Raw genomic sequence first — 22,572 nt, 5'->3', positions numbered from 1 at the left:
AAGAAAATAGTAGCTGTTTATCAAGGCATTTACGTGCTGGGAGAATCTCCTATTGTTTTCTGATAAGCTGTAGAGTTATCTTTGTTAAAATTTAAACGTCTATATTCTATAAATCTATATATTTCTTGGAAAAAGTATCAGGAGAAATTATCCTATGAATGCCAAAAGAACTTGGTATTTAGTCTAAGTGGTTTATAACAGAAAGTCCTTTTTTTAAAAAAGGTAGTCATTTCCTTTAGGAATGTGTAAATGAGATGTGTTGAACTGGTTTGATGAGATATTGTGATGAATTAGTGATTTTGACAAAAATGGCCCAGTAGTTCAGCATTTAGTTGGTTGGATATTAAAGATGATGTAACAGCTTACAAAGAATAGGATATAATTAACTCTTACCAAGTACTTCTATTTAGCAACTGAGAAGGATTATATTAATCACAGCTGGTAGGGGAAAGAGTCAAACTTTCCATAGATGCAGTCCTATACAAAGCCAGGAAGAATGTTGAGATCTAGTGAATTAAGATATAGTAGTGCTTTCTGCTGTCAAGGAAAAAAAGCAACCATGATTCTTTCTGTTAAAAGTGACAGGAAGACCGGACGTGGTAGCCTGTAATCCTAGCAATTTGGGAGGTGGAGGCAGGAGGATCATTTGAGGCCAGGAGTTTGAGACCAGCCTGGGCAACATGGCAAGACTCCATCTCTACAGAAAATTTAAAAATTAGCCAGGTGTGGTGGTGCATGCCTGTAGTCCCAGCTACTGAGGAGGCTAAGGTGGGAGGATCACTTGAGCCCTGGAAATTGAGGCTGGGGTGAGCCACAATTGTGCCACTGCACTCTGGCCTTGGTGACAGAACGAGACTCTGGAGACTCTGTCTCAAAAAAAGAAAAGACTACAAAGGTAGCCCAAACTGGCATAAGAAAACAAAGTTTATTGATTCATGTTATTGCAAAGTTCACAGGTAAGCCTGACTCAAGGCACAATTGAATTTATAGTTGAAATAATGTAAGGACTTGGTTTCTTTCCATCTTCCTGCTGTCTTTCACTGTAGAGAATTGATTAAAATGATAGGACATAGGAATAGCAGGTGGAATTTATTAGAAGGTACTATTAGAGCCTTACGTATCAATGGGAAATAATTTTTTGTTTGAGCAAATAGTGTTGGGAAAGTTGACGATTTTAAAAATAACAGTTTGAGGCTGGGCACGGTGGCTGATGCCTGTAATTCCAGCACTTTGGGAGGCCAACGCGGGTGGGATCATTTGTGGTCTGGTGTTTGAGACCAACCTAGCCAACATGGTGAAACCCTGTCTTTATTAAAAATAAAAAAATTAACTGGGTATGGTGGCACGCACCTGTAATCCCAGCTACTTGGGTGGCTGAGGCACAAGAATCGCTTGAACTGGGAGGCAGAGGTTGCAGTGAGCTGAGATCACGCCATTGCACTCCAGCCTGGGTGACAGAGCGAGACTCTGTCTCAAAAAAATAAAAATAAAAAAAAATAAAAAAAAAAAGAAAAAGCCCATAAAATGTTAGAAGAAAATATGCAAAAACTTAATTCATTGTTGTTTTGTAAGTTTCATTCTTTGTCATATTATTTGTACTATTAATATTTTTCTTTAACTGGATTCTTCACATCCCTCTGCCCCCTTTTTTTACTTAGCTATATCTTAAGCGTTTGTATCCATGGTATATTGATTTTGAGTGTTAGGTCTTTTTTCCTAATACACATTAAATTAAGTGGGTGCATATAACTATTACAATTTTAAAAGGGCTGTGCACCATGTAATATCTCCTCTGGCATGTGTACCATGCTTTTGGAAACAAGGATTTAACTGTTAAAAGATTAGAGAAGGACTTTTTCTAAGACATCTTGTAACAAGAGAAGGATTTTTTTTTTTTTTTTTAGCAATCTTATTCTTTTGCTCAGGCTGAAGGGCAGTGGCATGATTTTGGCTTACTGCAACCTCCGCCTCCCAGGTTCAAGCGATCCTTGTGCCTCAGCCTCCCAAGTAGCTAGGATTACAAGCGCCCACCACCACGCCCGGCTAAGTTTTTTGTATTTTTAGTAGAGATATGGTTTCACCATGTTAGCCGGGCTAGTCTCAAACTCCTGGCCTCAAGTGATCAGCCCACCCTGGCCTCCCCAAGTGTTAGGATTACAGGTGTGAGCTGTGGCACCTGGCCAAGAAGGACTTTTTTTTTTTTTGAGAGAGAGGGTCTCACCCTGTCACCCAGGCTGGAGTGAAGTGGCATGATCTTGGCTCGTTGCAGCCTCTATGTGCTGGGGTGGGGGACCTGACTCTCCTAAGACAACCATTGGTACCACCAGGTGACCTTTAAGGCACCTCCAGTATCCTATTTGAAAATCACTGGCCTTTGATAATTGGTGGCATGAGAGAGGCATTACTACCAATGCACACAAGTTGCCTTCTGTGATTAATGTATAGTGCCAGTTGACTGGTCAAGTATTGAGAGTGTAATTTTTGTCACTTTGATCAATGTAATGTTCATCTCCTAAGGAGGTCAGGTTGGTTATAACAGAGCTTGGTTGGCTTGTAGAGTGTGTGCCCTTGGGTGTGTTGTTTACTAGTATTTGTTCTGGCGGTAGCTGATCTGACGTAGCCCTGCTTCCTTGCAGGGGCTCTGGGGCGGGAGTTTCCTCAGAAGGTGGCTGTAGTCACTGCAGACACTAAAATAACCTAAGAACATGCATAATAATCCTTTAAAGGGACCAGAGAGATTTAGGATAGCCTTTATTGTAGAGATGGTCCTTGAGGTTTCTTAAAGTGCAGATAATTATTTTTCCTTTTCATTTTTCTTTTACTAGTAACTAAGTAGTTAGGATGTGTATTACTTGTTGCCGTCAGTTGAAAATTATTATTTCTTGAAGTAGACACCAGCTGAAAGATTATCTTCTCTGTACATTATAGGCTACCAAAGAAAAGACTCAGTAAGCTTTGAGTTATTAGTCAGTTGGTAAATAGTTCTTGATAACTTAATGATTTTACCAATCTTTTGGAGATAACTTTAAACCACAAACTTTTTTTACCTAATGTAAATATTACTCACTGCTCCCAGCTTTCCCCCTTGTTTCATTATTAAAGTTTGTGAACTGTTTCTTTTTGTTTTTTTGTCTTTTAACTTTTATTTTAGGTTTCTGGGTACATGTGAAAGTTTGTTACATATGTAAACTCATGTCCTGGGGGTTTGCTATACAGATTATTTCATCACCCAGGTATTAAGCCCAGTACCCAATAGTTATCTTTTCTGCTCCTCTCCCTTCTCCCACCCTCCACCCTCAAGTAGACCCAGTGTCTGTTGTTTCCTTCTTTGTGTTCATAAGGTCTCATTATTTAGCTCCTCCCACTTATGAGAGAGAGTATGCAGTATTTGGTTTTCTGTTCCTGCATTAGTTAGCTGAGAATAATAGCCTCCAGCTCCATCCATGTTCCCATAAAAGACATGATCCCATTCTTTTTTTATGGCTGCATAATATTTCATGGTATATATGTACCACATTTTCTTTATCCAATCTGTCATTGATGGGCATTTAGTTTGATTTAATGTCTTTGCTATTGTGAATAGTGCTGCAGAACTATTTATTGATTGATTGATTGATTGAGATAGAGTCTCGCTCTGTAGCCCAGGCTGGAGTGCAGTGGCACGATCTTGGGCCCACTACTACCTCCACCTCCCGGGTCCTGGTTCAAGCAATTCTCCTGCTTCAGCCTCCCGAGTAGCTGGGATTACAGGCACACGCCGCCATGCCCAGCTAATTTTTGTATTTTTAGTAGAGATGGGGTTTTACCGTGTTGGCCAGGCTGGTCTTGAACTCCTGATCTCGGCGTGATCCACCTGCCTCGGCCTCCGAATATATATATATATATATATTTTGAGATGATGTCTTGCTCTGTCACTCAGGCTGGAGTGCAGTGGCGCGATCTCGGCTCACTGCAACCTCCGCCTCCTGGGTTCACGCCATTCTCCTGCCTCAGCCTCCCCAGCAGCTGGGACTACAGGCGAATGCCACCACGCCCGGCTAATTTTTTTGCATTTTTAGTAGAGACGGGGTTTCACCGTGTTAGCCAGGATGGTCTCGATCTCCTGCCGTTGTGAACCGCCCGCCGCAGCCTCCCAAAGTGCTGGGATTACAGGTGTGAGCCACTGCACCCAGCCGGCCTCCCAGTATTTTTTAAAAAATATTCTTGACTGGGCGCGGTGGCTCATGCCTGAAATCCCGCACTTTGGGAGGCCAAGGCAGGTGGATCACCTGAGGTCAAGAGTTCAAGACCACCCTGACCAACATGGTGAAATCCTCGTCTCTACTAAACATACAAAATTGGCCGGGTGTGGTGGCACATTCCTGTAATTCCAGCTACTCAGGAGACTGAGGCAGGAGAATTGCTTGAACCTGGGAGACGGAAGAATCACCTGAACCTGGGAGGTGGAGGTTACAGTGAGCTAAGATTGCACCATTACACTCCAGCCTGGGCAACAAGAGTGAAACTCCTTCTCAAAAACAAACAAACAAAAAAACCACAAAAAATTCTTCATTATTGTGGATATATAATAGTTGCACATATATATGGGGTACATGTGATACTTTGATGCAGACATGCAATGTATGATGATCAAATCAGAGTTATTGGGATATCCATCCCCTCAAGCATTTATCATTTCTTTGTGTTAGGAACATTCCAGTTCTACTCTTTAGTGATTTTGAAATATACGATAAATTATTTTTAACTATGGTTGTCCTATTGTGCTACCAAACACTAGCTTCGGTCTAACTTTTGTACTAATTTTTTTTTTTTATTTTTTATTTTTTTATTTTTTTGAGACGGAGTCTCGCTCTGTCGCCCAGGCTGGAGTGCAGTGGCCGGATCTCAGCTCACTGCAAGCTCCGCCTCCCGGGTTCACGCCATTCTCCTGCCTCAGCCTCCCGAGTAGCTGGGACTACAGGCGCCCACCACCTCGCCCGGCTAGTTTTTTTGTATTTTTTAGTAGAGACGGGGTTTCACCGTGTTAGTCAGGATGGTCTTGATCTCCTGACCTCGTGATCCACCCGTCTCGGCCTCCCAAAGTGCTGGGATTACAGGCTTGAGCCACCGCGCCCGGCCTGTACTAATTTTTGTACCCCTTAACCATGCTTTCTTTATTCCGCCTCTCAAACCCTTACTACCCTTCCCAGCCTCTGGTAACTTACCATCATTATTCTACTTTCTGTCTCTGTGAGTTCCTCTTTTTAGCCCTTACATATGAGTGAGAACATGTGATACTTGTCTTTCTGTGCCTGGTTTATTTCACTTAACATAATGTCCTCCAGTTCTACCCATGGTGTTGCAAATGACAGGATTTCATTCTTTTTTTTTTCCCCCTTTTTCTTTCTTTCTTTCTTTTTTTTTTTGAGACAGAATGTCACTCTGTCGCCCAGGCTGGAGTGCAGTGGCATAATCTGAGCTCACTGCAACCTCTGTCTCCTGGGTTCAAGTGATTCTCATGTCTCAGGCTCCCGAGTAGCTGGGATTACAGGCATGAGCCACCACACCCAGCTAATTTTTGTATTTTAGTAGAGATGGGGGTTTCATCATGTTGACCAGGCTGGTATTGAACTCTGCATGTCTCGGCCTCCCAAAGTGCTGGGATTACAGATGTGAGCCAATATGCCTGGCCTGGATTTCATTTTTTTAATGGCTGAATAATATCCCATTATGTATATGTACTGCATTTTCTTTATCTGTACTTCAGTGAACTATTTCTGAAAGTGATTTGACCATAACCAACTACTATTTTAGACTAAAGTTTTTATATATATACACAATGTATATTATATATATTATATTTTGTATTTTTATATATATTTTATATATAATATATATGAAACAGTCTAAAATAGTAGACTAAAGACTAGTCTAAAATACATATATATATATATATATATATATTTTTTTTTTTTTTTTTTTTTTGAGACAGGATCTTGCTCTGTCACCCAGGCTGTAGTGCAATGGCGTGATCTCGGCTTACTACAACCTCCGTCTCCTGGGTTCAAGTGATCCTCCCTCCTCAGCCTCCAACCGAGTAGTTGGGACTACAGGTGCATGCTACCACACCTGGCTAATTTTGTATTTTTAGTAGAGATGGGGTTTCGGCATGTTGGCCAGGTTGGTCTTAAACACCTGACTTCAAGTGATCCGCCTGCCTCGGGCTCCCAAAGTGCTGGGATTACAAGTGTGAGCCACTGTGCCCGGCCTATAATATGTTTATAACTAACGTTTATAATATGTTTAACAAAATTTAACTCTTTTCTTCCAGGTAATTTATCCTCAGCATTCCAAACTTACTGATAAAGAAGTAAGTAAAAATACTGCTCTGTATAGTTTACTGTTATATTTCTGTTAATTTTTATTGATTGTATGTCAGCATACATCGCTTTTGTTTTCTTTTTCAGAAAACCAATATTTGCTATTTGTCTTTTCCAGATTCAAATTCAGGTAACTATTTTTCATCTATTGTTTCTGTTTAATTTTATGCTAAGAATACTAGTTATACTGTTAATGTATGAAAATTGATTGTAATAGCATATTAGAATGCAAACAGATCAATGATTTTTATTCCTATTTTAATGATGCCTGGTCATGTCATTGTTGCTTTTACTAGCTTCAACTCTTAAAATAACTGTTATGGTGTGATGAGGTAAACCATCAAGGAACAATAAACTCTTGAAATAGTGAAGAGGTTGAAAATCAGTGACGTTGGTATATTTAGGGTTCATGGAATATGTATTAAATAGTTTATATAGTGTGTAGTTTACTTTCAGTTCAGAATCTGGGAGCTTACCAGGAACTCTGTAAAAGCAGTGAACCTAAAAAAAGCCAGGATAAATTTGGTCAGGAAGCAAGGCCATAAGTTGTGTGCAGTAGTTTATATGGGTTAATATATGTAAAGCCTTGGCATAGTGCTTGGTGTATAGAAAAAAACATATAAGGGTCTGATTATTGTTCAGTTTGGTTTTGCTGGTCTCTTTCAAGCTATTCCTTTTGTGTGGTCCTAATCATTGACATCCTTCAGGTTACCTCTTGTGTTTCACTTTCAAACTAGCTTTTCTTGGCTTATAGTGACCAAAACATTCAGCTTCTCAGGCCACACACAGTTATAACCCTATAAAGCAGAGACAGTCTAATTTTCTTTCCTTTTATGGTTACTTCTTTTTTTTTTGAGACAGAGTCTCGCTCTGTCAACCAGGCTGGAGTGCAGTGGCGCTATCTTGGCTCACTGCAAGCTCCGCCTCCCGGGTTCCCGCTATTCTCTTGCCTCAGCCTCCCAAGTAGCTAGGACTACAGGTGCCTGCCACCATGCCCGGCTAATTTTTTGTTTTTGTATTTTTAGTAGAGAAGGGGTTTCACCGTGTTAGCCAGGATGGTCTCGATCTCCTGGCCTCGTGATCTGCCTGCCTCGGCCTCCCAAAGTGCTGGGATTACAGGCGTGAGCCACCGCACCCAGCCGGTTACTTCGAATATTCTGTTAATTAGTTCTTTCAATCTGATTTGAGAGATTTGACAGTTAAAAATTTTTTTTTAGCATTTTCTCCTTTCTGTATAAATGCTTCCAGAATTTTTTTCCTATGCATTTGGAACTCAGCTTTGGTGAACTATATGAAAGAAAAGTGATATCTTGGTGAATTAGATATTGCCTTTTAGAGATCCCAGTGAGGCATTTTTTCTGACCTGGAATTATTTTAGTGTTTTTGACCCATTTATGAAATAATGATACAGAGGTCTTGTAGGAATGTATCTTCATTTCAGTTAACATTTTTCTTATAAAATCTGTACATACACTTCCTATTTATTGTGATGGGTTAGATTTCCAGGACTCAAAGTAAGCTGAGTTGTATGGATTGCGGGATGAACTGACTTTCTGCATGGAATCCCAGTGAATTACACTGGATGCTCTTCTCTTTCAGATCATAGCTGATTGTCATGGCTCCCCTCTGTTTTTCACTTCCCTACATGAGCATGAAGGGGATCAGAATATACCACCCCGAACTATACCACTTTGGCTTAAGAATTGTTTTGAGTTGAAAGCAACTGGGAAACAGCAGATGCAAAAAGAGCCCTTTACCCTCCCCCATATGCCTAAAAGCAGTACATACATTTCCCTTTGTGAAGGTGTCACCCCTCCCCTTTCCCATACCAGGAAGAGGAGAAAGATTCTGAATCACCAGAGAAAACTCTTATCACTGGAGATGGTACCAGCTTGGTTCTGCATAAATAAGCCTTGCTAAAATAACCATTATCTTTCATTAGTTTCACCCATATGTTTACCTTCCCACAATTTACCACCCCTAGGAGTCCAAATCCTTTTTCCTTTGTCTAGTCGCTGTGTGCATTTTATTTTATTTTGTTAAAATGGTATCTAAGCTCCCAAGTTTAACCACCTCCTTTGGGTTTTACTTTTTTTTCTCTGAAGCCTTTGTATGCATTCGAACTAAATCTTTTCTCATTAATCTGTTGTTCGTTATTTCACAGCCCAGTTAGTGAACCTAAGATGGTAGAGGAAAAGTCCCCCACACTCATACATCAAGGCTAAGAAGTTAATTCTGTGGTGTTTGGGTAGCCTATATCTAGTTTTATAGCCTCTGCATGTGTCATTACCAAAAAAATTTTTAAGTACTTTTGGCTTGTGAATGACCTATAGATTTTTTTTTCTTTTTTCTTTGTTTTTTTTTGTTTTTGTTTTTGTTTTTTTTTGAGATGGAGTCTTGCTCTGTCACCCAGGCTGGAGTGCAGTGGCACAATCGCAGCTCCCTGCAACCTCAGCCTCCCAGTTCAAGTGATTCTCCTGCCTCAGCCTCCCAAGTAGCTGGGACTACACTTGCCTGCCACCATGTCCGGCTAATTTTTGTATGTTTAGTAGAGATGGGGTTTCACCATGTTGGCCAGGCTGGTCATGAACTCCCGACTTCAAGTGATCTGCCCGCCTCAGGCTCCCAAAGTGCTGGGATTACAGGCATGAACCACTACACCTGGCTGATTGTTTTTCTTTTCTTTTTTTTTTTTTTGAGATGCAATCTCACTCTGTCACCCAGGCTGGAGTGCAGTGGCGTGATCTCCACTCACTGCAAGCTCCGCCTCCCGGGATCACACCATTCTCTTGCCTCAGCCTTCCGAGTAGCTGGGACTACAGGCATCCACCACCACGCCCGGCTAATTTTTTGTGTTTTCAGTAGAGATGGAGTTTCACCGTGTTAGCCAGGATGGTCTTGATCTCCTGACTTCATGATCTGCCCACCTCGGCCTCCCAAAGTGCTGGGATTACAAGTGTGAGCTACCACGCCCAACCGATTTTTTTCCTCATAGATATTATTTAATGCTTTTTTTATGTGCTGCACATCAAATGAAGTGTGGTTCCTGTGACTTGAAGTATTGGTTGGTACAAGGAAAATCTACAAAAGTCCTGAAAGCAGGCACTTTGCTGTCTTAACAGATCATCATTATTCTAGGTAGCAAGAAGACCGTATGTTTTGTAAATATTTGAAATTGCTATTTTTAGTTGTAGTTATCCAAAGAGTTTGGTTTTTTAAATGTGTTTATTAAGTGAAAGTTGGAGGCTGGGTGCAGTGGCTCACACTTGTAATCTCAGCACTTTGGGAGACTGAGGCGGACAGATAACTTGAGGTCAGGAGTTCGAGACCAGCCTGGCCAACATGGTGAAACCCCGTCTCTACTGAAGAATATACAAAACTAGCTGGGCATGTTGGTGTGTGCCTGTAGTCCCAGCTACTCAGGAGGCTGAGGCAGGAGAATCTCATGAATCAGGGATGCCAAGGTTGCAGTCAGCCTAGATTGTGCCACTGCACTCCAGCCTGGGCAACAGAGCGAGACTCCATCTCAAGAAAAAAAAGAAAGTTGGGATTACTGTACCAACTTTGAAATAGATTTATTATTTCCCAGGACAGCTTTTAGTTTCTGTAGAAGGAAATCCAGACACAGTCGTCTTTAGGAAAGAGACATAAATCAAGCCTGTATTTCCATTGTGTACACTTAAAGTAAAACAGCTTGTTAGACTGGATGAAAAAATGACACAGATAAAAATCATTTTGAGATTGGAATGGTTTGCCCTTCCCAGCCCCTCTGCCACTTTAGATTCTCCTGACTTTAAAAAAAGCTTTGTGGCCGGGCACGGTGGCTCACGCCTGTAATCCCAGCACTTTGGGAGGCCGAGGCGGGCGGATCACAAGGTCAGGAGATCGAGACCACGGTGAAACCCCGTCTCTACTAAAAATACAAAAAAAAAAAAATGAGCCGGGCGCAGTGGCGGTCGCCTGTAGTCCCAGCTACTCAGGAGGCTGAGGCAGGAGAATGGCGTGAACCCGGGAGGCGGAGCTTGCAGTGAGCCGAGATCGCGCCACTGCACTCCAGCCTGGGCGACAGAGCGAGACTCCGTCTCAAAAAAAAAAACAAAAAACAAAACAAAACAAAAAAAGCTTTGTTTGGTTGGTTTTTTAGGTTTTAGTTTCTTGTTCTATTTGAATGGCTTTTATCTTTAGGAGCCTAAGTTTAAAGTGGGTCTTCCCTCTGATACATATTTGTCCAGTGTTTTTTTCCTTATCATTTACCGTTAACATCATCTGGATGTAGGTGTTCCTGAGGCTTAAGCTGTGATGATTGCCCAAGGACAGTAGTCACTGTATTTTAAACATGTCCAGAGAACAAACTCAGCATTAGTAGAGAGAGTTTGAAGCAATGATGAATATGAGGGAATCGTTAATCCTCCTTGTTCTGGATGAACTTAACATGCAGACAATATTCGTCTCAACACATTTCTTCTCTGTAGACAGCAGTGACATCATGATGTGCTTTACACTTCCCAGTAGCGAAAGCAGCACTTCTCAGACTGTGTTGAAGGGCCAGTTAGGGTTTTTAATATTTCCAGTCTGTTGTGGACCAATATTTTTATACAACAATTTACTTGAATTAGAAAAATAAAATGAAACGAGGAAAAAAAGAAATGTAAAATAAAAGTCTAATTTTTTTTTTTTTTAAGACAGGGTCTTGCTCTGTTGCCCAGGCTGGAGTGTAGTGGTGTGATCTTGCCTCACTGCAACCTCTGCCTACTAGATTCAAGCAATTCTTCTGCCTCAGTCTCCTGAGTAGCTGGGATTACAGGTGCCTGCCACTGCATCTGGCTAATTTTTGTATTTTTGGTAGAGATGGGGTTTCACCATGTTGGCCAGGCTGGTCTCAAACTCCTGACCTCAGGTGATCCGCCTGCCGTGGCCTCCTGAAGTGCTGGGATTACAGGCGTGAGCCACTGTGCCTGGTCTAAACATCCAAATTTATTACAGTAATATCAAGTTGCTATGAAAGTTTCTAAATGTATATTCTCAACTTGCATATTTATTTGGTTATGAAACAGTAACAAGTTTATGGACTGGCATCAGTCTATGGAATAAACTGTGAGAAGCTCTGGTCTAAAGTACTGTTTCTCAGCAATCCAGCTTAACCACCTTAATCAGAGAGAGTGACTATATAAGCTGAGGGTCAAGGGAGGGGGCTGGGTCTTGAAGTTTCATGTTTTATCTTAGTCTTAGACATTTTGATCCACTCTGTAGCTGTGTTTGTACAAATGTAGAAATAACATTTTAAGGCCGGGTGTGGTGGCTCTCCCCTGTAATCCCAGCACTTTGGGAGGCTGAGGTGGGAGGATCACTGGAGCCCAGGAGTTCAAGACCAGCCTGGGCAACATAGCAAGATCCCATCTCTAACGAAAACTTTTTTAAAAAAGGCCAGGTGCAGTGGCTCACGCCTGTAATCCCAGCACTTTGGGAGGCTGAGGTGGGCAGATCACCTGAGATCAGGAGTTCAAGACCAACCTGGCCAACATGGTGAAACCCCATCTCTACTAAAAATACAAAAAATTGACCAGGCATGGTGGCGCGCACCTGTAATCCCAGCTACTCGGGAGGCTGAGGCAGGAGAATCTCTTGAACCCGGGTGGTGAAGGTTGCAGTGAGCCTAGATCCCGCCACTGCACTCCAGCCTGGGCAACAGAGCGAGACTCTGTTTCAAAAAAATAAAATTATGTAAGTTCATTCTTATAACTCTGTTTATAAAAGAAAAAGTCAATTTCCATTAAAATTTTTTCTGTTTTTGAGTGAATCATCAGAAAGCTATGGTGCTCACAGCATAACTGTTATATCTTTTTGGATCTTGTAGATCTTTAGTTTTCTTAGTGAGCATATTGGGTAAGATGCTTGGAATTCGGTACAGTCATAGGTCAAGTTGGGGAATTTTATTTTAGTATCTTTGAATGTTACTACTGGAAGGGACTTTAGAGATTATCTAACAGTACTCCTTGATTTTGTTGACAAGGAAATTGAGGTGAATCTTTCCTCCAAATGTAACCACTATCTTTTCTTATAACAATTCTTTTCTTTATACTTTTATCATCCAGCCATGCATCTCTAAGCAGTACAGTTTAGTTTTGCCTGCTTTCAAAACATTTTATAAAAGTGGATTTGAACAATATGTGTTCTTTTGTGTTTGGCATCTTTTGCTCATTATTATGTTTGTGAGTCAACGTTATATGCAGATATATTCCAAAAATTTTTAATTACATGAGGTATATGGAATAGGAAAAAATAGTAAAGAGACTTAGGAGTTAAGATGCATGTTTTACTCTGGCTTTGCCTCTGACCAGCAAGGATGGCTTTGAGCAAGTCACTTGAACTCTTAGGATTTCCTTTTTTTCCTTCAAAACATGACAGAATGGGTTAAAATGATTGATAGGATTTTTTTCAGCTCTAAAATTGATGAAACTGGATAAATGTTATACTAAGCTATCCTTAATTTATTTCATTTTTATTTTCATTAGGTTGTCTTGGAGATACCCAGTTTTGTTTTAGATTTCGACAGTCTTCTGGGAGGAGGGTGTCGCTGCATTGTCTCCTGGATCAATTTGACAAAGATTTACCAGTTTACTTAAAGGTTGGAAAAGTAGTCATAGAAAAATGTCCATTTGAGAGGAAACTTTAGAACTCATTTATTCAGTTACCTCTGACACCATTCAGAAATATTTTGCTTTTGTTTTGCTACTATATTATATAGCTGAATTTCCTAAGTGAGTCTTATTCATAAGGGTTCAGCATCTGAATGAAAGAGACTTTATACAGTTGCTGTGCTTGAAACATAATGTCATTGTGAATTATAAAAATGGATTAGAATGTTGAGGTAATTTTCTTTCATTTGTTAATAAACTCTTGAATTAGATTTGGGAGTGGAGTTGTACTGTATAGTAAATATCTAGAGTTGAGGTAGCCATACTTGATGATAACATAGTTGTCTCTTTTTGATTTTTGAATGAGCCTTGTTTTAGTTACTATTTATTTAAAACATTTTAATAATTCAGATGATCTTAGAGCCTAGATTTTTTTTAACTACATGAGGAACGTTTTCATCTGGATGCCCTATCAGCACATCCAGTGTGACTTGGACATAATTTTCCTGATACCAGTTTTTACAGTTTACCTCCCTGGTTCCACTAAGGGCAGAGATACTACCTGTGAAATGTCTCTTAGAGCCATCTCCTTCTTGCTGTCACTACTAATATATTCTTCCAACCAATGATAATAATAGCTGTTATTTGTTAGGGCTTTTTATGTTCTAGATACTGTATTAATAAGCATATATCATCTAATTAATCCTCCTTACAGTGTTCCAAGAGAGATCCTTTTGTAGATAAGGGAATTGAGGGCTATTGAGGATAAGAAATTTACCCAAGGACGTCCCACCTCTTGTTTTATTCCAGCACAATATATCTTATACAGTGTTACCAGCTAAAGTGTACATATATATTATATAAAGTAAAATCTAAAATGACTGCAAATTGTTTAATGAGTAAAGAGGTTACTACTTCCTTGTCTTCACTTTTTGGACCTTCCAAAATAAGACCTTTATCCTATCAAAATTTCATCTTCATCTGCTTTCTATGTGTGCCGTATGTATGCCATATTTTAGTCAAACTGAAGTATGTGCTTTTTCCTGAGATAGCATGTAGTTTTTTTGTCTTTTGTGTTTTTACCAAAACTCCTAGCCCTTTCAACCTGGAATGCCTTTGTCTTTGTTTAAGTCATATCCATCCTTCAATTCCCAATTCAAAAACAGCTGCCTCCATGAAATCTTTACTGTTTGCCCTTGGCTTTCCTGTAACAATTTGTGCTTTTTCATGGTACCCACCCTCCTATTAAAATAATAGTCATTTTTCTACTTTTTTTTTTTTTAATGGAGTCTCACTGTGTCACCAGGCTGGAGTGCAGTGGTGTGCTCTCGTCTCACTGCAACCTCTGCCTCCTGGGTTCAGGTGATTCTTCTGCCTCAGCCTCCTGAGTAGCTGGGATTACAGGCACATGCCACCACACTCAGCTAATTTTTGTATTTTGTATTTTTCATCATGTTGGCCAGGATGCTCTTGATCTCCTGACTTCATGATCCGTCCACCTCAGCCTCCCAAAGTGTTGGGATTACAGGCATGAGCCACTGCACCTGGCCTCATTTCTCTACTTTTCTTATCCCTCCTAAATCATGATATCCTTGAGGAAGAACTGTGTCTTATGCATCTTTTTATCTTCTCTAACACATTACCTTGTTCAAAGTAGGTAGTCAATATATATTTGTTTAAGGAATAATAATCCAATAAGGAACTGAGCCAAAGTTTACTCCATTAAGATGTAAATGCTTCTTAAATTTTTTTGAAATGCAATTACCTTTCAGATTGTATGTTGATAAACATTGTTATGCTTCATTATTATTGGGTTAACGTATAACTGACTATGTAAGATTCAGATTGTCATTTAACTCCTTTTATTTTCTCTCTTGAAATTGTATGTTAGGATACCTCATTTTGTTTTAAGATTGATCCCTTAATATGACAATCTCAAAATTGTAGGTAGAATTTTTTAGAAACTAAATACAACATTGGGGAAAACAGAATTTGACTGTTTTTTAACTTCAATCACCTGGTATAGAGACGAATAAAGAATATAAGCTGAGTAAGTTATAGGGGGAAAATCTGACTTTAGTACTTAGATTGTGATTAGTACTTTGCCATCTTTGGGCAAGTTAGGAGGGGTTGTTTTTGTTTTAATTTTAAGTTTTTACACACATCATATGGACCATGTCAAGAGTTAGAAGGTTCTGATCTGACTGTTGCTATCATGATTATTATTTGTTGGTGGAAAAGCATAACTAGCTCTTTGTGTATATCTCATGTCTTGATTTGGGTTTATAAAGGAAACTGATGTTAATATTAAAAGATATAGATATGGATATAGGTATAGATACATATATATGTACCCCCCACACATACACACTTACTTGTCACTTTCTTCATAGAAGGATCCTGCTTATTTTTATGGATATGTGTATTTCCGGCAAGTTCGAGATAAAACTCTAAAAAGAGGCTACTTTCAGAAGGTAATTGTCGTATACACTATTAAAGAAAAGTATTTTTTAATTTTGTGATTAGAAAAATAGAAACTGTTAGTTTTAAAGTCTTTGGTATTTTATATATATATATATATTTTTTTTTTTTTTTTTTTTTGAGACAGAGTCTCGCGCTGTCGCCCAGGCTGAAGTGTAGTGGCGTGATCTCAGCTCATTGCAACCTCTGCCTCCCAGGTTCAAGCAATTCTGTGCTTCAGCCTCCCGAGTAGCTGGTATTATAGGTGCCCACCCCACGCCTGCCCAATTTTTTGTATTTTTAGTAGAGACAGGGTTTCACCATCTTGGCCAGGCTGGTCTTGAACTCTTGACCTCATGATCCACCTGCCTCAGCCTCCCAAAGTTCTGGGATTACAGGTGTGAGCCACTGCACCCGGCCTATATATACATATATTTTTTTGAGTTAGAGTTTTGCTCTTATCGCCCAGGCTGGAGTTCAGTGGTGTGATTTCAGCTCACTGCAACCTCCGCCTCCCAGGTTCAAGTAGCTGGGAGTACAGGTACTGTATTCCTGAGTACCTGGGATTACAGGCACCTCCCAAGTAGCTGGGATTACAGGTGTGCGCCACCATGCCCAGCTAAGTTTTGTATTTTTAGTAGAGATGGGGTTTCACCATGTTGGCCAGGCTGGTCTTGAACTCCTGACTTCAGGTGATCCACCCACGTCGGCTTCCCAAAGTGCTGGGATTACAGGTGTGAGCCACTGTGCTTAGCCTTGGGTTTATATTTTATCTAGTTTTTTTTTGTGTGTGTTTTTTTTAATATCTTGGACACCTGTCTCTATATGTTTAACTGCTATTGAATTTTTGCTCTCTGTGCTAGATTCCTGACAGTAAGTTACAATTATTGCACAGGATTCTGTCAAAAGCCAAAAGCCAGAGGAGTCCACTTAATTTTTACATTTTGGAATAAGGGAAGGAATAAGCAGATTGTAATATTGTTACAACTAATAAAAGCCTGAACTATTACATCTTTTTTTAAAGAGCTAGTAAATAAACTTTAGCAACATCTTAGCCATTATTGTTTCTATTCCAAATATACAATTCCTTTTGTTTCTTAAAAAGAATCAGGTAGGTCACAGTAGCTTACACTTGTAATCCCAGCACTTTGGGAGGACAAGGTGGGCAGATTGCTTGAGTCTGGGAGTTTGAGACCAGCCTGGGCAATATGGCAAAACCCTATCTCTACCAAAAATCCACCATGCCCCCCAAAAATAGCCAGACTTGATGGCATATACCTGTAGTCCCAGCTACTTCGGAGGCTGAGGTGAGAGGATCACCTGAACCCAAGAAGTTGAGGCAGCAGTGAGCCATGATCACACCATTACATTGTAGCCTGGGTGACAGAGTGAGACTTTATCTCAAAAAAAAAAAAGAGAAACAAAAATAAAACAATCTTTCCTATTTAATCCCAGCTAGCAAGACATACCTTTCCCTTTTGTACTCAGAATTTGCCCTGACCACTGATTGGTGTTAGAAAGATAAAGAGTGGTTTTTAAGGAAAAAAAAAGTTTAAAAATTGGCCTAATTTGTATCTGAAATGATCAAACCATAACGTTACAATTTCCAACTCTGTGGCTATGGCAGTTGAACTATAAAATATAACTCGTAAGTCTTTTGCAAAAGTATCAAAATTTGCTCTTTCTTTAATAGGAAAAGTTCATATGGCTAATTCCTGATATTGCTATTTTAAGGATAACAGGAGCTAGGCTTTCGAAGTTACTCATGACATTAGTTTGTTGATAGGAAATTCTTTTTTTGAAGAGCAGGAAAATCTGTTACATGCTTTTATGTTGTTAAAGTGTAACAATAAGGTTAAGCTTTTTGTATTCTGTAGCTATGGTTTTGTTTCCTTTTGACTATCCACTGTAAAAGCCTTTTTATTTTAAAATCCACACTTTTTGCTCACTTTAGCTTGTTAATTATTGCTTATGCAAGAAATGAATGGCAAAGCAATTTTTAAAACATTGTTGTTTTTTTTTTTCCTCAGTCCTTGGTTTTGATCAGCAAACTACCTTATATTCATTTTTTTCACACTGTGCTCAAACAGATAGCACCAGAGTATTTTGAAAAGAGTGAACCTTATTTGGAAGCAGGTAAGTTTAACATTGTATGAGTTGAGTACCTTTATGAAAGAGTTTTAAAATTTTTACTGGAAATGAATGATTAAAATGAAGTTGATTTATAACAATTTATAAAAATTCAGGCAAGAATTTAAGGAATATATGATAGGAGAAAGGTATAAGACTATTTGTCTGGCATCTGTACCTACAGATATCCAAAACTGTCTGTTGTTATTTCCTCTAACTACTTTGATGATGCTTATTATTATTAGGATAATAATAAATGAATATTGAGTCGATAGTTCTAATACTCAAGAGTACTGTTGAAAAATCCTTTTGTCACTTGCTACAGATGGAAGGCCTTTGCCAGTTGATGTGCTTTTGTAGCTAATTAGTAGTAATAAATGAATACGAAAACTCCCTTTAATACTTAGGATATAAATTAGCCAACATATGTGTATTTCTGAGTGAAATATAAAATGTTTTCATCACTTTCACTTTTCTTTTGCCTTTTATCTTTCATTCTTCCCAGTATATTTTTTCTGCTATATGGAAAGTAGTTTTCTTATTTCTAATGCCTCATTTTTAATACTTTGATATTTTCACTTATTCTAAGAAAATATTTTGTTATATTTTTCAGCTTGTAATGATGTTGATCGATGGCCTGCCCCAGTGCCAGGGAAAACATTACACCTGCCAATCATGGGGGTGGTAATGAAGGTAGTGTCTTATATCTCAGTTGTCTCCTTTTTATTTTTATTTTTATTTTTTTGAGACAGGGTCTTGTGCTGTCACCCAGGCTGGAGTACAGTGGCACAATCACAGCTTACTGCAGCCTCAACTTTCCAGGCTCAAGCGACCCTCCCACTTCAGCCCCCCAAGTAGCCAGGACCACAGGCATGCACCACCACACCTGGCTAATTTTTAAACTTTTTGTAGACAGAATCTTGCTATGTTTCCCAGGCTAATTGCGATCTTTTTAAAGAACTTTTGAACAGGCGTGGTGGCTCACACTTGTGATCCCAGCACTTTGGGAGGCCGAGGCGGGTGGATCCCTTGAGCCCAAGAGTTCAAGACCACCCTAGGCAACATGGCGAAACCTTGTCTCTACAAAAAATACAAAAATTAGTGGCGTGTGGTGGTGCACACCTGTAGTCCTAGGTACTCAGGATATTGCTTGAGCCTGGGAAGTCGAGGCTGCAGTGAGGCATGTTTGCATCACTGCACTCCAGCCTGCACGACACAAGAAGACCCTGTCTCAAAAAACAAAAACAAACAAAGAAAGAACTTTGTAGGAAGCTCACAGATGGGCTTTGCTTTTTAACCTAATATCAATATTAGTCATGTTATTGCTTTCCCTTGTTTGTCATTGATGTGAGGCATTATAGAGATATTGCAATTCATTTTGCTTCCTAGAACCATTAGTCACACAACTTCAGTCGCCTCTGATCACATGGCATCCTCTAGAGTTGGCAGAACAGTGTCATTTATATGTTATATATGTACACGTACATCCTACCTCCTAGAATTCTGCAACTCCATGGCCCTGCCAGTGCCTCCAGAGATGAGTGATATGCAGAAACAGATTACTTGGTAGAATTGAGTATGAATGAATAAAAATTAAGATAAATTGGGAAAGCCATTCGTTCTTAGTCCTAAATGATGTTCTTAACATGTGATGTCAGACCACACATGTTCATCCCAGGATATTGTTCTCTGTTAGATTTTTCTTTTAAATGAATTAGCATTTTCCTCTCAGACTTTGTATGAGTTGTACTCTAAGTGCTTTGCAATTCACTATGGAGTAGGACTTATTTTTGATAATGTTTTCTCTCTACATTTGCCCATTTTTGTAGGATCTGTATTGTGTTTTTCCTTGGGAAATCATCAAAAGTAATACTGATAGCTCTGGATGGAGTGTTCTCATTGTTTCCTGTGAGATTTATCCAAACATTTGGCAAGCTTGAGAGGGTGTGTTTGGGTGTGTGTATATTAATGAAGCAAAGATTGGAACAATAAACAGGAAGCATTATGAAGCTGATGTCCATTTTGTTTTTCAACATACTTGCTTCTCAGGGAGTTAGTGATTACTGTGTGTATGTGGATATGGAGACCTTGATTTACTTTCTGCTGTGACTGAAAATAAATATGACCTTAGTTTTTAACTCGGATATAGATAGTTTTATTTTTGTAGCTTTTTTGGCATTAATGACCATACCTTTTTAGCAGCAGGATATAGCACTTCTCATCCCCCATTCTTTTATAGCCAAAAATGATTTCCTGTCTTTCTTTTAGGTACGGATTCCCACATGTCATGACAAACCTGGGACAACTCAAATAGTGCAGTTAACTCAGCAGGTATTGTGTGGTACCTATGGTAGAATGATCCAGCACATATAGTCTCTTTAACAGAATTTTTAAACTAGCAAATGCAGTTTCTTGAGTTTATTACATATTTCTGAATATTACTGAAATGTCCCATTAAATAGTTTTTAATGAATTGGTAATATATTCTCTAATGTTTCTTAGGGTGTTTTTTCTTGTTATTTCTCCAGTAGAGACTGGAGAACTCAAAATTTATATTTTAATTGTGGGGAAAAAGGAAAAGTGAATTTTTTTCAATAAGCTTTGATTCTGGCAAAACCTCTTAGGAGGGTGACCAGCAGACTTCCGATTTTAGGAAACTCAGTTAAAAGGATTCTGTAGTTACAATTGCCCTTTATTTTTCCAAAAGCACCATCTGTTCATGGGTGGGGTTGAAGTTTTCATTTGAAATGTTTTAACTGGTGTAAATTTTTTTGTTGTACTTTGTTCTTTGAATTGAATAAAAAACAAATAGCAGCAGGAAAATTAGTATTCCTGTTACATATCAACCAGTATAATGGGAGTATTTCATACAGTTGCAAATTAATCTAATTTTGACTATTGGATTAATTTTTTTTTTTTTTTGAGGCGGAGTCTCGCTCTGTGGCCCAGACTGGAGTGCAGTGGCGCAATCTCGGCTCACTGCAAGCTCCGCCTCCCGGGTTCACACCATTCTCCTGCCTCAGCCTCCCGAGTAGCTGGAACTACAGGCGTCCGCCACCTTGCCCGGCTAGTTTTTTGTATTTTTAGTAGAGACGGGGTTTCACCATGTTAGCCAGGATGGTCTCGATCTCCTGACCTCATGATCCGCCCGTCTCGGCCTCCCAAAGTGCTGGGATTACAGGCTTGAGCCACCGCGCCCAGCCAGATTAATTTTTTTTTAAACAAGGACAGGGTCTCCCTCTGTCACCCAGGCTGGAGTACAGTGGCACGATCGTAGCTCACTGCAGCCTCCAATTCCTGGGCCGAAGTGATTCTCCGACCTCAGCCTCCTAAGTAGCTAGGACTATAGGTGCATGCCACCACACCTGGCTAGTTTTTAATATTTTTTGTAAAGATGAGATTTCGCTCTGTTGCCCAGGCTGGTCTCGAATTCCTGGCATCAAGTGATTCTTCCTCCTGGATTCCCAACGTGCTAGGATTACAGGCATGAACTTGGGATTAATTCCTTTTTTTTTTTTTTCTGAGATGGAGTCTCGCTTTGTTGCTCAGGCTGGAGGGCAGTGGTGCGATCTTGGTTCACTGCAAGCTCCGCCTCCCGGGTTCACGCCATTCTCCTGCCTCAGCCTCCCGAGTAGCTGGTACTACAGGCACCTGCCACCATGCCCAGCTGATTTTTTGTGTTTTTAGTAGAGACAGGATTTCACTGTGTTAGCCAGGATGGTCTCGATCTCCTGACCTCATGATCCACCTGCCTTGGCCTACCAAAGTGCTGGGATTACAGGTGTGAGCCACCGCGCCCGGCCAGGATTAATTCTTTATCCATGATATCTGCATTATTTTTGACCTTCTGCTATATTAGGGAAGATTGGTAAGACCCATTCCTTCTCTGGCTGCTCCTAAAGGAAGAGAATCTTAAAAGTTAGACAGGGCAACATGGCTTATTGATCACAAGATAGATATATTTTAAAGTTTTCTGTAAATTTTAGTGATATCTTCTCTTACTATTATTTTTTTCTGTCTCTCAGGCAGACACAAATATATCTGTTATTTTACCTACTGTTCATGAGGTGGATATTTTCAGGTAAAGAATAAAAAATTTTGTTGACTGACTTTTCTTTTGCTTTGTGGTGGTGGTGTTAATTTATTTAAAACATGAATGTTCTTATATAGGATGTGGAAAAAATTGGAAGAAAATAGTTATGTTTTACATGTTACAAATCAATGGTTCATCCCTGGCTACATGTTATAAGCTTTGACAATTAGGGAAATTTAGATATAGAATATGTATTATATGTAAAAATATTTTTGTTTGGTTTAGTGTGAGAATCATATGGTAATGATGTTAGAAAATGTGCTTTTAAAAAAAGATGCCTTTTATTTGGGAGTGAAATGTCATGAGGTTTGTGTTTTATTTTAAAATACTTCAGTAAGAAAAAATAGATTATGTGAAAAATGGCAAATATTAATCATTAAATCTAAGTGATATGTACATGATGTTTCTTATACTGTTGTCTTTATTTTTCTGTATGTTTGAAAAATGTCAACATGGAAAATGAAAAAACAAAAAAGAGATACTGTTAGCACTTAGAAAAGAAATAGAGGAAAAAGAAAAAGTAATGTTTGTGCCTTTACCCAGAGCAGCTAAATCTTTGGATTGGTGCCCAAGTTTTAGTTCCCCAGGTAGTTCTGATGTATAGGCCAGCTTGAAAAACAACTGCTATCAATGAGCAGTTACCAAATGCTCAAAAAGTCGTGAAAGACTTGAAATGGATTTTTTTGGTGGGATCTTTTTTCTTTCTTTTTTTGAGACAGAGTCTCACTCTGTTGCCTAGGCTGGAGTGCAGTGCTGCAGTCTTGGCTCACTGCAGCCTCCGCCTCCCAGGTTCAAGCAATTCTCCTGCCTCAGCCACCCAAGTAGCTGGGACTACAGGTGCACACCACCATGTCTGGCTACATTTTTGTATTTTTAGTAGAGATGGGGTTTTACC

At 39.5% G+C, this 22,572-nt stretch overlaps 1 protein-coding gene across 5 annotated transcripts in view; it reads left to right on the top strand.

Annotated features, from left to right (window-relative positions):
- DENND6A (DENN domain containing 6A) overlaps nt 1-22,572 on the top strand; it is an 86,643-nt gene that overhangs the window by 17,390 nt on the left and 46,681 nt on the right. For 4 of the 5 annotated variants that reach the window (XM_033210216.1, XM_033210217.1, XM_033210214.1 and 1 more), the window contains 8 exons: nt 6,311-6,349; nt 6,447-6,489; nt 12,872-12,984; nt 15,388-15,468; nt 17,485-17,590; nt 18,198-18,277; nt 19,853-19,915; nt 21,610-21,665. In XM_033210216.1, coding sequence (XP_033066107.1) covers nt 6,311-6,349; nt 6,447-6,489; nt 12,872-12,984; nt 15,388-15,468; nt 17,485-17,590; nt 18,198-18,277; nt 19,853-19,915; nt 21,610-21,665 — 581 coding nt within the window. The remainder of the gene's footprint in view (nt 1-6,310; nt 6,350-6,446; nt 6,490-12,871; nt 12,985-15,387; nt 15,469-17,484; nt 17,591-18,197; nt 18,278-19,852; nt 19,916-21,609; nt 21,666-22,572) is intronic. The other variant, XM_033210215.1, reaches the window with a different exon arrangement.

This window comes from Trachypithecus francoisi, unplaced genomic scaffold, assembly GCF_009764315.1.
Source record: "Trachypithecus francoisi isolate TF-2019V2 unplaced genomic scaffold, Tfra_2.0 Lachesis_group0, whole genome shotgun sequence".
Lineage (NCBI taxonomy): Eukaryota > Metazoa > Chordata > Mammalia > Primates > Cercopithecidae > Trachypithecus > Trachypithecus francoisi.
Note: the sequence above shows the minus strand (reverse complement) of the source record. Positions and strands in the feature narration are given on the sequence as shown.